The following is a 17,141-nucleotide window of genomic DNA, read 5'->3' as shown; positions in this document are numbered from 1 at the left end:
AAGCTCAATGAATATTAATTTAGTTCAATCACAGCCACCACCTTCTTTGTGGCAGAAAACAGAGCTTCAAGGTCTAGGTAGTGGGGACAGTTTATGAATTTTGGTTTTCAGACCCCCCCTTCACTAAAAGGCTAGTGTTGGGGAAGTTGGGCAGTTCAGAAATGTCCTTTGTGGGGACAAAGGCACCATTTGGTTAAATACAATGTTGAAAGAGTGGTGACAATTCACAATTTCATTTTTAAGATAAGAATACCTTTTATTTAAAAGCAAGTTTTGGGGTTGGGTTTTAGTTGGGAATTTTCGTTTTAGGGTCAAGTATCTTTTGGTTTGAAAGGCAAAGTTTGGGAATGGTGACAATTGTCCATTTCGTTTTGGTGGCAAGTATATCTTTTGTTTAAAAACAAGTTTTGGGAAGGGGTTCAGTTGGGAATTTTTTCGTTTTAGGAAGGCACACCCCCTCTCATTAGAGAAGTCAGGGGTGAACAGGAAAATTAAGACACCCCAATTACTTTAAATGACTAGCTTGTACCTTCTCGCTAGAAGAGAGGGTGAAAGTTTCAAATTCTTTCAAGCTTTCCCCTGCGTCAATGTATTTGGGAGTTAATTAAATTAATATACAGTCAAATATGCTAAGGGTCTACACAATTATATCCACCCACCCACTGATGGAAGAGAACCCACTAGGAAAGGGAATGGGTTTATTAAATAGATGACCATGCTGACGTTTTGTTGGATAATCTACTTACTTTTGGAAATCTCTGGGCTCTGCACTCATGGAAACTGAGCAGGACTTCGCTCTTAGGGAAAACAAGGATTCTGGCCAACACTTCAATCAAATGGAATTCCACAGCAATCCTCTCTCTATGGTTCCAGGGAAGTCTCACAACCTCTGTTTTGTAGTCTCCCCAGAAATATTTCCACCCAGATTAAATTTCTGCAGATCTCCTTTGGTGATCTTTTGGCAACTGGCTCCTTTCCATAGTTCAAGTCCTTTTTACACTCTAAGCCCCTCCCATAGAAAGTAAACATTAGGCAGTGCTAATTTATGTTCTCGCAACCAGGATTGGACATTCACATTTCTCTCCAACCCCCAAGTCCAGCCCCTGTCTAAGAATTGCTCCAGGAGTCTAGAACAGAAATATTGCAACTCTTCTTTGAGATTCACATGTTTTCTTATTCCCAACTTCAACCAAAAAGTACATACATGGCAAAAGTTAGTAATTTACTAATAAATGCCATGATATATACATTTCTGAGGCTTGTGGAATCTGCTTAGATCACAAGCTGTGCATAGGCCAACATCTAGTGGAAGCTGCAGAGTATTACAGTTTGTTTTTCGAAACTCGAAAATGGGCGTCGACACAGGGCCTGCCAGTAATACTATCCCTAGTGTGACGTCCACTGTACCCATGATCCCTCACACGTCTAGGACCCTCAGATTGTTTTTTTCCACCATGCTGGTCGGAAGCACTGAGCGGAGTTCCCTGACGTAGTCAGATTTTGCAAATAGTGTTATACATTTCCCCCTTTATTCCACCTATACGTCGAGTCTCCGAACATCGACACTCGACGGCGGATCGGAGAAAAGTCAACCGTTGAACTACAGCGACGGATTTGGGCCTCGGAAGGCCTCTGGCCTCAGCCCGGGCCTCGGAAGTCCTCTGGACTCGGCCCTGCGAATAGGGAGAGTGGGGGGTGGCACATATCCTACACTCTGATTAATATAGGTACATTACTTATATTCCTACACTCCGAGCCCGCTGCCACAGGGTGCGTATGGAGGGTACCCCTTTTCAATTTTGCCCCAAGTGCAACCACAAGTATCCTTGGGTTGACAGACACGCCACGTGTAACCTCTGCTTGCCGAGGGACCACCCAAGGCGAATTGCAGAGCATGCAGTCGGTTCAAACTGAAGACCCTTAAGGACCATTCGACAAAGCGTTGGGCCCACCACGCCAGGCGACAAGAGACCATGGCCGTGGAGGGTGCCTCCAGCGATTGCAGCAACGCCGTACTTTCGGACGGCGAGGGCAATGTGGCGTCGATGGACAGCCAAGCCACCTCGGAAGGTTGTCCGGCAGGGCAGCTATGGGGAAGACACCCGGCGACGCAAGCGCTACCCACACCACTTCTAGCAAACAAAGGTCGAACCGAGACTCGACGCGCACGTCGAGTTCTCGGAAAGAGGCACGTAGAGAACGGTCCACCGAGTCAGTGTCCTCTGGGCATTCGCGTTCGAGATCGCCTCATGACACCAGGCAACCCTCCACTGTTGCTAAGAGTGCCTCGCTCCCCATAGTGACTGAGGTTTGGTCGTCGGAGGACGACGCCGACCTCTACCCCCAGGCCGCACTCCAGGAGTCGGTATCTGCAGGCAGCGCAAAGGCTTCTACCGAATCCCTTACACTCTCCAGAGACAGGGACTCTACCCCCGAATCTCGGCGCCAGGCATCGAAAAGCTCTGATAGGGCACAAGAATCAGGGAAACACTCTTCCACCCACGGGGAGGGGGGAAAACAACAAAGTAAGCAGTCCAAGCCTACTTCCACTCCTAAACTACATTCTACTCCACCTAAACAGACGAACAAGTCTCAGTCTCTTGTCCCTAAGACCCCTGTTCAAACCAGTAGGTCTAGTCAGGATAAAACAGGGAAAGCACTCCAGAAAAGAGTTATTCCCAGTTCAAGGGAATGGTCCAGTGATGACATAGACAGAGTAATGTCAAGGATGTCATCATTGGCAGATTTCTACGCCAAAAACCCGGAACACTTTCTCTCTTATTCCCCAGAAAGGTCAACTCCCTCAGGCTCTAAGGATCCAATACCCCCAAGTAAGAAGTCCCGGGGTGAAGCACCAACTCAGTCTTCAGACCCCTTCTATATACAGCCCTATTCTCAATATCAGGAAGATCCATCCGTTGGTGAGGATCCAGACGTGGGCATGTTCGAAGAACAAACTGGGATGGGCTATTATGGGGATGATGAGGACCAAGAGGAGGAGGGGGAGGATGACCCAGATACATACAGGGTAGATTTCCCCGGTAGAGAAAGGACCCGCGGTTACCGACTCCACTGTCGACAACCAGCCTCTCCTGAATGAGGTCCTGTCCAGAGCGGCACAGCACTTCCACATTGACACCCAAGGTGCTCAGGACTTTGCAGATGAATTGGTGGGAGAAACGAGACCTGTTGCTCAGGCCATCCCTATCCTTAAGTCAATACAAAGGAGGATAGACCCTTCCCTTGTTAACCCCAATAATCTCACTAGGGCAGTAAACCCCAGAATTGAAAAGCTTTTCAGGGCAGCCCAATCTGACCCACTGTACATAAGGGGACATCACAAACCGGACTCCCTGGTTGTTACAAACACCCGTAAGAGGGCGTGAACACCCTTGTCATCGTCCGAAGCTCCCCCCCGACAAGGAGAGCAAGAAGATTTATGGCTTGGGCAGGAAAGTAGTCTCCACTTCCGCCTACCAGGCAAGGATTGCCAACTCCACCACCCTACTGGCTAGTTACAACTGCCACCAGTGGGAAGAAGTCGCGGCTCTCATAGACTCCACCCCAGAACCCTTAAAAAGCCAATTGGCACGAGTTTCGGCAGAGGGGAGAGCCCTGTCAGGTTGCATTTTAAAATCAACCTTTGATGCCACGGATAACGCCGGCAGATTAATTGCTGAAAGCACGGTCATCAAGAGGCATGCTTGGCTACGGCAGTCTTGTTTCAAGACCGAGACCCAAGCATCATTGATAGATAAGCCAGTGGAGCAGGATCTATTGTTTGGAAAGGCGGTCGAGGACGTGCTGAAGAATGCCAAGGACGAGTACGAGACACTCAAGTCCCTAGGGCAACTAACCAACAGACCCCCTAACCAGAGAGGGAATGGCAATTTTCGTCGGCCTCGAGGACAAAACTCCCAAAGAGGCTCAAACTATTCCCAAGGCCAGGGTACTCCATGGAACACTAACCAGCAGTCTACCCAGAGTTATGGCAGGGGTAACAAAAGAGGTCATGGTAGGGGTAGAGGCGGTCCCAATAAAGGAGGGGGCACACCTCCACCAAAACAGTGATGCTCCGTTCAGGGTTCCTTCTCTCGCATCCCCAGTAGGGGGACGCATTTCCATCTTCACCCAAGCTTGGGAAGGGATCACATCAGACAGATGGGTGCTGTCCACAGTGTCTTCAGGATACTGCATAGAACTACTAGAGCGTCCCCAAAACCACCCTCCACGACAAAGAATACACTCTTTAGACCACCAGAAGATCCTACTCGAAGAGATCGAAAATCTTCTTGCAAAGGACGCGATAGAACTCGTCCACGGACACCAGGTAAACAAGGGTATTTATTCAACTTACTTCCTTGTGCCAAAAAAAGATTTGATAAAGCGCCCAGTATTGGATTTACGGCCTGCAAACAAGTATGTCAAGCCCCAAAAAGTTTGCATGACTACTCTCCAAGAGGTAATTCCCCTCCTAAAAAAGGGGGATTACATGGCAACATTGGATTTCAAAGATGCCTATTTTCATATTTCCATGTTCCCAGCGCACAGAAAATATCTGCGCTTCAAGGTGGACAGTCAGCACTACCAGTTCAAGGTACTGCCCTTCGGGATAGCCTCGGCTCCAAGGGTATTCACCAAGGTACTGGCGGGGGCGGCGGCACACCTACGCAGGGAGGCAATCCCATTGTACCCTTATCTGGACTACTGGCTCATCACGTGGGAGACCCCAGTAATTTGCAGGACAAACATTCAAAGAACTATCAACCTCCTCTTCGAATTGGGCTTCTCCACAAACGAGAAAAAATCAAGTCTGGTGCCCAGCACCTCCAAGCAGTTCCTAGGAGCTGTTCTAAATACTCAAGAGGGGTTGGCTTTTCCTTCAGAGGAAAGAATTCGGAATATACTACTGCAAATTCCGCAATATCAAACCGGTCGCCAGTTAACAGTACGCAAAGCAATGCGTTTGCTGGGCATGAAGGCGTCCCATGCAAGAATAGTTGGCAAAACTGTGGTCTCAGGCAAGTGGTCAGTGGGACGATCTAGTGGTCGTTTCGCCAACACTTGTACAAAGCCTCCACTGGTGGACAAGAGACAATCTATCCAAGGGGAAACCCTTTTACGATCCCGAGATACAGGCGGTAGTCAGGACGGACGCATGACTGACAGGATGGGGAGCTCACCATCTCCACCACACAGCTCAGGGTCTCTGGGTCTCATACAGTGGCCAAGAATCACATCAACCTGCTAGAGCTTGTGGCAGTTTTCAGAGCACTCGTTCGCCAAATCTGTCCAGACTTGCCCACAAAATTTGGATATGGGCACTCAGACGGAACATCTTTCTGTCATCTCAACATGTTCCAGGGGATCTCAATTCTGTAGCGGACGCTTTGAGCAGAGATCCCCTTCCAGAGGAACACGAATGGTGTCTACACAGAGAAATCGTAGAAGATTTCTTCTCTCAGTGGGGTTTCGCCACTATAGACCTATTCGCCACAAGCGAAAACAAACAGTGCCCAGGATTCGCATCCAGGTTTCCCCAACCAGACTCCCTGGGGAACGCCCTGTGGATGAACTGGTCAGGGATGTTTGCGTACGCTTTTCCACCAACTCCTCTCATCAGGAAGGTGGTGAACAAGATGAACAGAGAGTCAATGACGCTCGTCCTAGTTGCTCCCATGTGGGCGAGACAACCATGTTTTCCACACCGAAGTAGACTCTTGGTGTGCGATCCCATCAAACTCCCGGGCTGGTACAATCTTTTGTCCCAGCACCAAGGTCAGACGGTGCATCCTCAACCCAACTCCATGAACCTAGCAGCATGGCTCCTGAGGTCATAGAGTTTGGACATCTTAATTTAGCACAGAGGTGTATGGACATCCTAAAAGAGTCTAGTAAACCTAACACGAGGCATTGCTACTTCGACAAATGGAAGAGATTCGTTATCTGGTGCCAGAATAAACAAATCAACCCAGTTGATTGCACTCCTTCCACAATGGTGACATACATGCTCCACCTGCTGGATGCAGGGTTGGTTTTCAACTCACTAAAGGTACACCTGGCAGCACGGTCAGCGTACACCACCTCACATAGCAAGGGCAAGGGCAAGGTGTCGTGGTGGAAGGTACCCGTGGTTAAAGCCTTCATGGAGGGAGTAAAGAGACTTCATCCTCCTATATCTAACCCACCACAAGGATGGGACCTGAACGTGGTGCTATCTAAACTCCTGGGCCCCCCATTCGAGTCCATGCATAAGACAAGTCTCAAACACCTGACCTATAAGTCTGCCTTCTTAGTGGCCATTACATCCATAAGAAGGGTCAGTGAAATACAGGCTCTGTCAGTGCAGGATCCTTTCTTTACTATTCATAAGGATAAGCTGGTTTTACGGACGCACCCTAGGTTCTCACCTAAGTTTATTTCTAAATTTCATGTAAACCAGTCCATCGAGCTTCCGGCTTTCTTCCAAAACCCACAAAGCTCGGCTGAGGTTAAACTACACACCCTAGATGTGCGTAGGGTGGTCCTTTACTACGTAAACAAGACCAGACCGCTTAGGAAAACAGATCAACTGTTTGTCTCCGTAGCCACAGGCAAAGAGGGAGATCGCGTCTCTAAGGGTGCCATCTCCAAGTGGGTTGTCAACTGTATCCTGTTTCTGACAAAACTTTGCCTTTTACGCCCAGAGCCCACTCGACAAGAGGCATTGGGGCCACTCTAGCTTTCATTGCAAATGTTCCCCTTGACACCATTTGCAAAGTAGCTACTTGGAGCTCTATTCACACTTTTACTCAGCACTACTGCATTGACACCCATTCCAAGATAGATACTCAAGTGGGACAAGCGGTTCGAAGACATTTATTTGCTCATGACCCTTCTCAAATCCCACCTCCTTCTAACACTGCTCGCTAATCTATGCACAGCATGTGATCTAAGAAAATTCCACAAGCCTCAGAAGGGATACATTACTCACCGTAATCGTATTTCTGATGCTTGTATCTGCTTAGATTCACATGCGACCCACCCTTCCTCCCCTCTGAGAGAAGGCACATGGATACTTGTAGTCTTATCTTATCTATCTTCTATCTGCTTGGATCATCTGTACTCACGCTACTCCTCATGCTACCTCGTGTCAGGAAAAATACAATCTGAGGGTCCTAGACGCGTGAGGGTTCATGGGTACCGTGGACGTCACACTAGGGATAGTATTACTGGCACGACCTGTGTCGACGCCCATTTTCGAGTTTCGAAAAACAAACTGTAATACTCCGCAGCTTCCACTAGATGTCGGCCTATGCACAGCATGCGAATCTAAGCAGATACAAGCATCAGAAGTACAATTATGGTGAGTAATGTATCCCATATATATTCTGCTTCAGTTAATCATGGGGCATTTGATAAAACGACAGCCGTGCTTGCACCATGTTGCCCAGGCGTGTGACAATGTTTTGCCGTTTATACAAAAATATAATAGTTATGGACATGCAATTTACTCTCCAGATACCTAATTTTACATTAATCAGCTCGCCAATTCTTAAATTCAGTACATTTTCGTGGCAGCCAGAAACAGAAATCAGGTGATAACATGATTTCCAAAAATCACATGTGGATCACATTTACATCACAATAACTATCTCGTTGCTAGCTTTCAAATGACCTATAAATAGACGCAATGCAACTTATTGTTGCTGAGGAAATCACTAGTTATGATAGTCCATTTAAACTAATGTGAAATCTTCACATGTATGCAAATCTTAGTTATCCTTTTTCCAGGCCAGTTTAATTTCTTGGCAAGCATGTGACCAGAGAATTCTGTACTGAATGTTTTGTTAAGGACGGGCTAAAAGCCATTAGACTATTTGCTGTTTGAAGTTGGCGGGCTGAGGAGATGCTTTTCATACAGCAGACAGTTCACCCCTGCCCTGTGATGCCATAAGTCATGCTGACATCTGGCACCTTGTCCTGTTATCTGAAGTTGACCACAATTTTGATCTCAAAACCTTCTATTTGTTTGCATTTTTCCCGATCCAGGGGTGGGTCTGTTGATCATGCCCTGTCGTAAATACTTTGAATGTACATTATCTCCACAGAGATCTCTCTTCCAGATAAGTATCCAGGCAGGCCTGGAATCTGCCAACAACAAGCAAAAGGGTCTGCCTCGGGCCTAAATTAAATTTACATGTGCCCCATGGAAACAAAGTGGCTTTTTCTTTTCAATTGTTGCTGGTAAATGCAAATGCAAAGCCATTTTAGATTCAGTGTCTGAAACCTCTGTTTTCCATGTAGAATTTCTTCTGCACATGCAACTTAAAGGCTGCTTTCCAGTTCAACCTTTCCTTTTGAAATGCAGGATAGGCCTTTGCTTTCCAATACTTGGCCATTCATAGAGCTCTTCCTTTTGTTACTTGCAGAAGCACACACAGTCTACATTAATAGGCCCATTTTCAGTGTGGAAGTTTTCGAAGGCTGGCAGGTCATTTTGGCCGGTGCGCCTTTCAGTTGCGTTTGTTTGGGCCTTTGATTAAACCCCACACACCACCCTTTGGGAGGACTCCCTTAGCCTAACTGGCCTTAGGTGTACATGTAGCATTCTGGTGCCATGACTAGTTATTTCGGCAGTTTCATTTCCTCAGCAAACTCACCATTGCTTCTCACCAATATTGCATACAAGAACATAGGTATTTTTTTCAGGGTGGGGTAGTTGACATATGTTGGTTTTCAGAAAAGGGGGTCTCTATCTTAAAGGGTATTTTGGTAAACTGACCACTCTTGTCAGAGGGGTGAGATGTGGGACTGGAGCACTAGTGTTTTGTCAAACTCATCTCTAGCAACTGTGATAGATCAAGTCGTTTGGCAGGCTTCCACATTTTCTACTGGTAGTACTTTTCTTTTGTAAAGCAATTCTACATGAACCTATGAATCATGCCTGAAGAGCAGGGTTGGCCTTCTAGGCCCGGCACTGGATTAAATCTCTTCTTGGTACAATACACGACAAGTTTGCATGCACAATTTACAAAAAGAAGATTGGGATTTAAACACATTACTAGGCACTTTTTGCTCTACTGCACATGTGTTTTGTATTATAGATGTTTCACTCTATAAAAGTGTCCATAAAATCTTACTACCCCATGAGACTTGCTAGGTTCTGAGTCAGGGATTTAGAGGGCGTTTAATTATATGTTCTAGGTTAAAGAATGTATACACAAAAAAGTTGCTGTCTGTGCAAATAATTGCCTTTTCCCCTTTCAAACCCTAGGGAGGATGTATGGAGCTGATGACTTTTTGCCAATGCTGACCTATGTTATAGCTCAGTGTGACATGTTGGAACTGGAGACTGAAATCGAATACATGATGGAGCTACTGGATCCTATTCTGCTGCACGGAGAAGGTACATTAGTCAATTAACTTATATGAAGATTGTTACAGTGTTGTGCTTGTTGCAGGCTTGCTTGTATGTTTAGGTATAGCTGTAGAAAAGGGATAATATAATGGGCTTTGCATCTGTTCAGCAACAGTTGTCACCACATTTTCATTGCGGTCCACAAGGGCAAAAGTACAATGCTGTGATTTTAAAGTGTGTGTGTGTGTGTAGGCAAAACCTATGTCATGCAAGTATCTTGTCCACAATAACTATAGATCTCAACTTTTTTTGGGAAGTTTAGCATTGATTTCATGACCCTGAAATGGAAATGTGGGTGTGTTCTGTTAAGATATATTTATACTGCACCCATCACCACAGTCTTACAACGTCTAGTCTTGTGAGTTACAAAGAGACATGTGTTAGTTGTATGATGCACAGATGGTTTACTGGGGGTTAAGGAGAATGTTTGGGGTAGCATGGATCCATGCCTTTAGTCTGCACTTGCTTATAAAACAGTGAGAAACCAACTCTAAGTTTAAAATAGGCCTTTTAGGTGAGCAGCAATATGTAGGGTTGGAGCTCTGTGGTCACAGAAATAAGTTTTGTGTTGTTTCATAATGGACTTGAGATATGTTCAAATGGGGCCTTGTATGCTCTGTAGTTTATTTGAAACCAGTCCTGCAAACACTGTGAAGGGCGAGGTATACCGAGTCAGTTGGCAAGATGCGACATCACCAAGATTTGAACATGTCAAGATGTGTGCTTTTGGAAACATGGGATACAGGCTGAAGTGGTGATAATGGGGAAAGTAATACAATTGACATACCATATCTTAGACTCTGACAGCGGTGTCCTGCTTGAGATCAGATGTGATGTATTGAGTGACATCAACAACAACCTTTCAGTCAAGACAAGGATAAGCAGAAGTAATGATTATGCATGGGGTGACTTTTTGGCCACATTTTTCTATTTCTTTGGCATTATATACAGCACTAAAATGCAGCCTTGCATTAGCATCCTAGTGCTTAGATGCATCCACAGCACTGGTCCCGAATTCCTCCAAGATAAACTCACATGTTACCGACCCTCCAAGACCCTCAGATCTGGTGCAGCACTTCTCCTACTTATCCACCAGTATAACTGCACTAGACTGGGAGGTTCCTCCTTCGCCATCCAATCTCCCACCATCTGGAACTCTCTCCCTCTCAACATTCGCTGCAATGACAACCACCTTGCATTCAGTAAGGTCCTCAAAACCAGGCTTTTTCCTTCCTCTTCTTGAATCCCTCTTCCACATTATCCTTTGATTGCTCCTCGCACATAAGTGCTGGTGCAGACCCAACAAAACATCAACAATTTAACACCAAAGCAGATGGCAGCAGCGTTCGTGATGAACTTGTCCCTTTCCACTCCAACAGATGATCATACAGCAAGCACCCCCGAACCTCCGCCCTTCCCCCTCCCGTCAGACTTACAACTCTCTAACTGGTGCACTCTGGTTATTGAACATCACCTGAAATCTGATTGTACCTTGAACTTTGCCACTAAAAAGCATCTGGACAGAATGCTTGATCAGACGAACCACTAGAGGTAGCAAATGTAGAGTGCTTAGTTTGATTTGGGGACAGGACATGTTAAACACTCAGTTTGGCCGCCCTACCTATGTTACCCAAGCACTCAGAATGCTCAATTCATAGGTTTTCACTGGAGATAGAGGGTAAGTGCATCAGGTTAACATGGGGTATAGGACACAGTACGAACTTAGTTAGCCTTTGGGGATAGGAATATTGACACACTAAGATTCACCTGGGGGGCATAAAACACAACGCATTTAGACAGTTGTCTCTTTTTGGGATGGCAAATGATACCATTGCTCCTAGGCCATAGGTGGGAATGTCTATTCAATGTATTTGCCTATTGCACTCAAAGACTGCCACTAGCCAGGTCCTTCCCAACGGTAGTATGCTAACCGCACCAGAAGATGCACTTGCACAACCACCCTGTTGTCTTGGGAGACAGAAAAACCCTGACAAAGAGACATTGAAGATAAACTGTCTGAGATTAAGGTATGTATAAATGCACCACCTCTGTGGTCACAAGCCACATGCATGGCTTTCCATACATGCATTCTAGAATGCAGCTATGGCTATGTCAAATTCGATGTAGCTGCTCGCATAGCCTTGCACACTGAAACCTCAGACTTGCCTTGACACTTGTGCCATTAGTATACAGCGACAACCTAGGACAGATTTGTTCTGGCTGGGCACACATCGTCTCTCCTACACTAGCACTCTGTCTTGACAACTGACAGCACCCACCCACATACCTGATCTCCTGGGATGCTTAATGCAGCCTAGTCAGCCCTCCTAAGTCCTAATTCCGGCAGAATGCACAAACACATCTTAAAGTCCACTCTTAGAACGTTTTTCCCATACCTGGACTTCGGTCCCAGAGGGCGTTGCAACCACAAAGCACGTTGAGGCAATACAAATGGGGAAATCGCACTATATAAGTGATGACTACAATACCATAACATACGCTGCAGTGTGTTGCAAAGCCCAGGAAAAACAAATAAATAAATTAAGCTGAATCATTCAAAGAGGATTTGGAGCACCACAAGACTGCATTGGGGCCCAAGGGCTTTTTTGCTAGGCTTCTGTTGAATGTTTCTATTAGGTCTAGCCATCTCTGGAGAAGTGGCTTATTAGAAACTTGGAAATAAGCAATGTATCATTACTAAATGATACTCGTGATAAGAAGGGTCTATGCATAGGAACTGCAGTTGTTTATATGTGCAACAATAATGATTAGTTGCTTACCAACCATAATTCAAAGCAACCACAAAGTCATTAAAGGGATAAGCAATGCAATAAGCTGCAACGTATAATGATGCTGGTAAACCAGAACCTGAACACATGTTTTTATTTATTTAAATTTTTGTATCACGCCACACACCCGTAGGTTTCAGGGCGCACATAAAAACACAACCTAACAACAAGAGTCAGTTGCCATGCCAGGTATAATGATACTATTATTTGTGCAAGGGTGAAATCAGTAAATAAAAGCCATTTGTGCGGGTGGAGATCACCATAGGGAATGTGGACCTCATTACAAGTTTGGCGGAATCTGATGTGCTAATTTTGCCAGACTCATTTGCTTGCTGTTTTGGCAGAATATCTGCCACATTATCAGTTGATGTCATACCCTCACTCCTGTTGGGATTTTGGAATTATCACTGAAGGTTATTACATCCCTGCTAATTCCTTCATTTTTCTAGAGGAAATAACTCCAGCTATAGGACGGGGGCATTTCCTTTGAGATTCCTCACTCCCTTTCAATTGGAAAAGAGGTAGACATGGCAGTAAATCCATTCCCACAATTTCATACTGCTCAGTTCTTAACGATACCCCCATAATCGCAATGAGGCTAGGGAGCTCATGTTCATGATTCCTAATGTAAACCTTGTGCATGAAAGTCATGCCTAAGACTTTTATATAGATTACTAGCCATTCCCGCCATAGCATACACCATTCTGCCACAATATATTATACGGCACAAGCAAGTCAGGGATCTCCTTCCCCTACAATGAATGTGGCGCACAATATAACAATTTTTATTATTACAACTAAGATTCTTTTTAAGGAGACCTCCAACCCGTCTCACACCCAACCTCCACCAGCACCACTTGTCACAATAGACCAGGAACCAGGCCGGTGTGTTGTCAATTAATATTTTATTTATTTATGATTATAATGAAAGATTTGATAAACAGTTACAATGGCCACCAGGGGGTGGAAACACAAACCTCAGATTATTCTTAGTCAGAGGGCACACTAAGACAACTCAAACAGGTATGGCACAAGGATGTACTTTACTGATTTCACCACTACAATGAACAATTCAGAACATGAAATGAATGCAACCCACAAGAAAGTACATGCACACACAAACGATTCTTGATGATTTCACCAGGTTGAAAGCAAATTTTAATTGGGGTTTCCAGATACAATATGGGAACAGTAATGAATGGGACAATTTATTTTCTATACCAGGTAAATAAGTTTTTACTTTGTTAGGACCACTGCTATGGGACAGCACACCAGGGCACTTTGTGCGGCTTGCTTTTGGGAGTCAAATACAGCTTCTAAACCAACTAGCTAGCACACAATAGGAAACTCAGTTGTTATAGATGCAACATATGGAAAAATAAAAGGGAATGCAATTGTAAATCCGTTCTCAGAAAACAGTACGGGAAGAGGGATAGACCAGAAGGAAACAGTTTTATAGGTTAAGCAACATTTTTAGAGAAAAGAAAATGGAAATCACACTTGTTTTTCTAAGGCTATGAATGGCAGAAAAATGAAAAGGGAATGCAATTTGAAATCCATGATCAAAAGATGGTAGAGGAACATGGATAGATTTAGAAAACCCATTTTTGATGGATGAAGCGAAATTCTTTGAGAAACGAAAATGTAAAAGACTTGTTTTTCCAAGGCTGCAAATGACAGGCAGGATTTAAGCAATGTGAAATTCACATACGGAAATCGGTTTTCATTTAAAATGACAGAGGTAACTAACAGGTAGGCTTTGGGCAAAGAGATTTCTCACAATAGGGAAATCGGTTTGGGTTTAATATGATAGATGGAAATGGGAATTCGTTTTTAAAACACCATTTAACAAATGGAAGAATTGTTTTTTCAGCTCTTAATGAAATTACTTCTTGGGCAATATTTTATACTTATAATGACTCACAAGACACAGGGAAGGGAGAGTTAGTTTTGAATTCTAACTTTCCCTATCCCGTGAAGTCATTTGGGAATTAATTGATTTAATGAGCAAAATATACTAGGGGTCTACACAAACACTGGACATTCTTAAATGGCAAATGACAGCAATGCACGGACATACAACAGATTCTTCCACAGGAAAATGACTTCAAAATGCAGGCAAACAAAGGACTTTTCAAGTGGAAAAGGACTACAATCGACAGGCAAATAAGAGATGATTTTGTTCAATAGGAAAAAATGACTTAAATGCACAGGTGAACAAAGGATTTGTCAATGGAACAGTTACTACAATGCAAAAACAAGTAAACCTCTTTTCAATAGGAAAATGACTGAATTACACAGACAAATAAGATAGGGGTTATTTTTTCCTTCGGGGAATCTCTATGGCAATGCTAATGAAGATAGGGCTTGTTTGATGTATTTCTGGGGATGTTTATACTTACTAGAGCGGACTGCATGGGGCACCAGGAAGCATCAGGGCCTCACTACTGGAACAGCCAGGGGTCAGTCAAGGATTCTCTCTGTCCACCCAAGGGTCCTACGTAAGCTTACTCCAGCTCCTGGCGTCACTGCAAGATCTAGGCCCCACTCTGCAAGGCTGGTTCAAATCTTTGGCAGCTGCACACCTCAAGATATAAGGCAAATGACATCACTGATTTTTCATCTTTCTTGCAAAATTGATAGGGCAATGGTCAGGGGACCCTCCCATCTGCCGGCCGATAGGTCCACAGAAAATGGGAGTGTTCTGGGAAGCCAAGGGAGGATCCCCCATCAATCATCTAACAGGGAGAGGGGATTAGATCTGGTTTTTGCACATGCAAAACTCACATTATCAAAAATGCCCAAACTATATTCCTGAAAAATCGGGCATTCGCTGTGCGTAATATTCATCACCTGTGACAGATTTTCTCAAATTTGTATGGTTGCCACATTTATGCAGAGGTCACAATCAATTCTTTCCTTGTAACGTTTGGTATGTTGATGTCACCAAAATCGGTTTGGGCTCACCAGATGCAGGTTTCTGACAGCTTTCCAGAAATCCTAACATGAATATTTTGGGATGAATATTATGGATATTACATGATGAAACGTATGTCTCCCAATTTCCACAATCGGAAATCAGCTCCCTCCGTCAACCTAGACCGCACCGTGGCGATGTGTGGATGTGACGTCAAGAGGGGTCCTGTGTTTCAGATTAGATCACATTCCAAGAGCTTCAATGGGCTAGTTGGTAGCTAAGACAAGTTTTATGGTGGCCTTGAGTGGTTTCAGGTCATAAAACCTGGAGAGTAGGAGAATTCCTCAACTCGTTTCCCTGGCAACAGAGCTTTGCAATCTGGTTTCACACTAAGGGGTTCACTGTAAAGAAATGAAATTAGGATGTTGGCCTACCTCTGCTGCAGGCATTTTACATTTAACTCAACTCTTAAAATTGCACACTTTCCCATGTAAAACCCTTGCACAGCGGTTACCTGCAAAACAGTCATTACTGAAGAGCAACATAATGTACATTTCAAGACTTCAGCTGAACATGTGGAAGCTCCACGTGTTGATGTTTAAAAGCACAATTCCAATGTTACTGAAGAAAGTTCCAGCCGTGAAACCCTTCATTCTGTTGCAGTTTCAAAATCTCCATGTAGGTTCTGTGAATTATTTTGTCTTTTGTTGATGGGCCCATGATGGACAAACCTACAATTCCTTTATTGCATTTTTGCGCACATTTTGAAGAGCATGTCTTTAATATGAAGGGAAAACAGACTTAGAAGGCAATGATTTCGGTCATAGTGAAAAGCTCTATTCTGCTGTCCAGGCCTGCACACAATCTGGTCATTTTTATTTACACGCTGGATGCTGCCACTTCTTACAACAGTACGTTTGCTGTTTGAAATGGTTTTCAAATGTTTCCTCAAGTATTTCCCTTCTGTGAGGCCATGAACATTTTAGGCCCCTCCAAGTTTTGACTCCTAACTTCACTCCTTTTCGTTTTAGCATTACAGGGCCTGATTTCCATGTTACTCAAAACAGGCCTTTTGCAGCATGGCATGTTCCCCCACTGACTCTGGCCTTTAGTTATGGTGTTTTAGGGCTATTTCACCCCTAGCATATCTTAAAGGTCAATATCAGTCGGTAATTCTTAGGATCACTTCTGTCGCCCTTCTTAAATATCAGAATTACCACTGATCGCTTCCTGGAAGGGGGCGTAGGTCCCGGTGACTTATTAATGGTCATTGAAAAGGATAAACGTATAGGTAACTGTCTTCTTTTGAATTTGAAAGGCATATTTGTATCAGATGGAGGAGAGGTATGCACCGTATAAGAACAGTATCTAAGTTGTAACAATTACACAGGCCTCTATGATGTGTCTTTGCAGATCCGTAATTGTCAACCTTGTTCCATTGCAGAGTCCCTGTTATGGTATAAGATTGCGTAGTAGCATAATTACAGCACCTGCTTTCAGTTTTAGCTTGTGAGTTGGTATTCGTCCTACAGTGTTTCCCTCTTCAGAGACTGAAACATTGAGCCGGTACTTAACTCTTCATTGACACTGGAGCCGTTGTGCCCTGTCTGAAGAGAAGTGGGGGTGGAAAGAAGTAACTTGAAATTATTCTGAATGTTTGCGATAGTGGAAGGTGAAGGTGACCGTGCAGAACCATGCTCATTCTGTTTGTTAAAATGATTGCTGTTGATGAATTGGAAGGGCACACAGAGGTGCACTTTGCCATTTGGACAGCAGAGGGTAACCTAACACTGATAAATTACATCAGCTGAGTACAGAAACATACCTACATGTTATATATATATATATATATATATATATATATATATATATATATATATATATATATATATATATATATATATATATATATATATATATATATTTTACATTTTTTAGCTTTTGCATCATGGGGTCCTTAATACTAAAATAATTGTCGCTTAGTGAAATGCTGCTAATACACCCCTTATATCTCTAATTTGGGGTGCTGCTGAAA

The 17,141-nt window shown here is 44.1% G+C and overlaps 1 protein-coding gene across 6 annotated transcripts in view; it reads left to right on the top strand.

Annotated features, from left to right (window-relative positions):
• RIN2 (Ras and Rab interactor 2) overlaps positions 1–17,141 on the top strand; it is a 1,069,632-nt gene that overhangs the window by 1,014,043 nt on the left and 38,448 nt on the right. For all 6 annotated transcript variants that reach the window (XM_069607527.1, XM_069607524.1, XM_069607525.1 and 3 more), the window contains one exon: positions 9,257–9,388. In XM_069607527.1, coding sequence (XP_069463628.1) covers positions 9,257–9,388 — 132 coding nt within the window. The remainder of the gene's footprint in view (positions 1–9,256; positions 9,389–17,141) is intronic.

The sequence above is a fragment of the Ambystoma mexicanum genome, chromosome 4q, assembly GCF_040938575.1.
Source record: "Ambystoma mexicanum isolate Mex_15411 chromosome 4q, UKY_AmexF1_1, whole genome shotgun sequence".
NCBI classification, from domain to species: domain Eukaryota; kingdom Metazoa; phylum Chordata; class Amphibia; order Caudata; family Ambystomatidae; genus Ambystoma; species Ambystoma mexicanum.
This window is presented reverse-complemented; position numbering and strand designations above follow the sequence as displayed.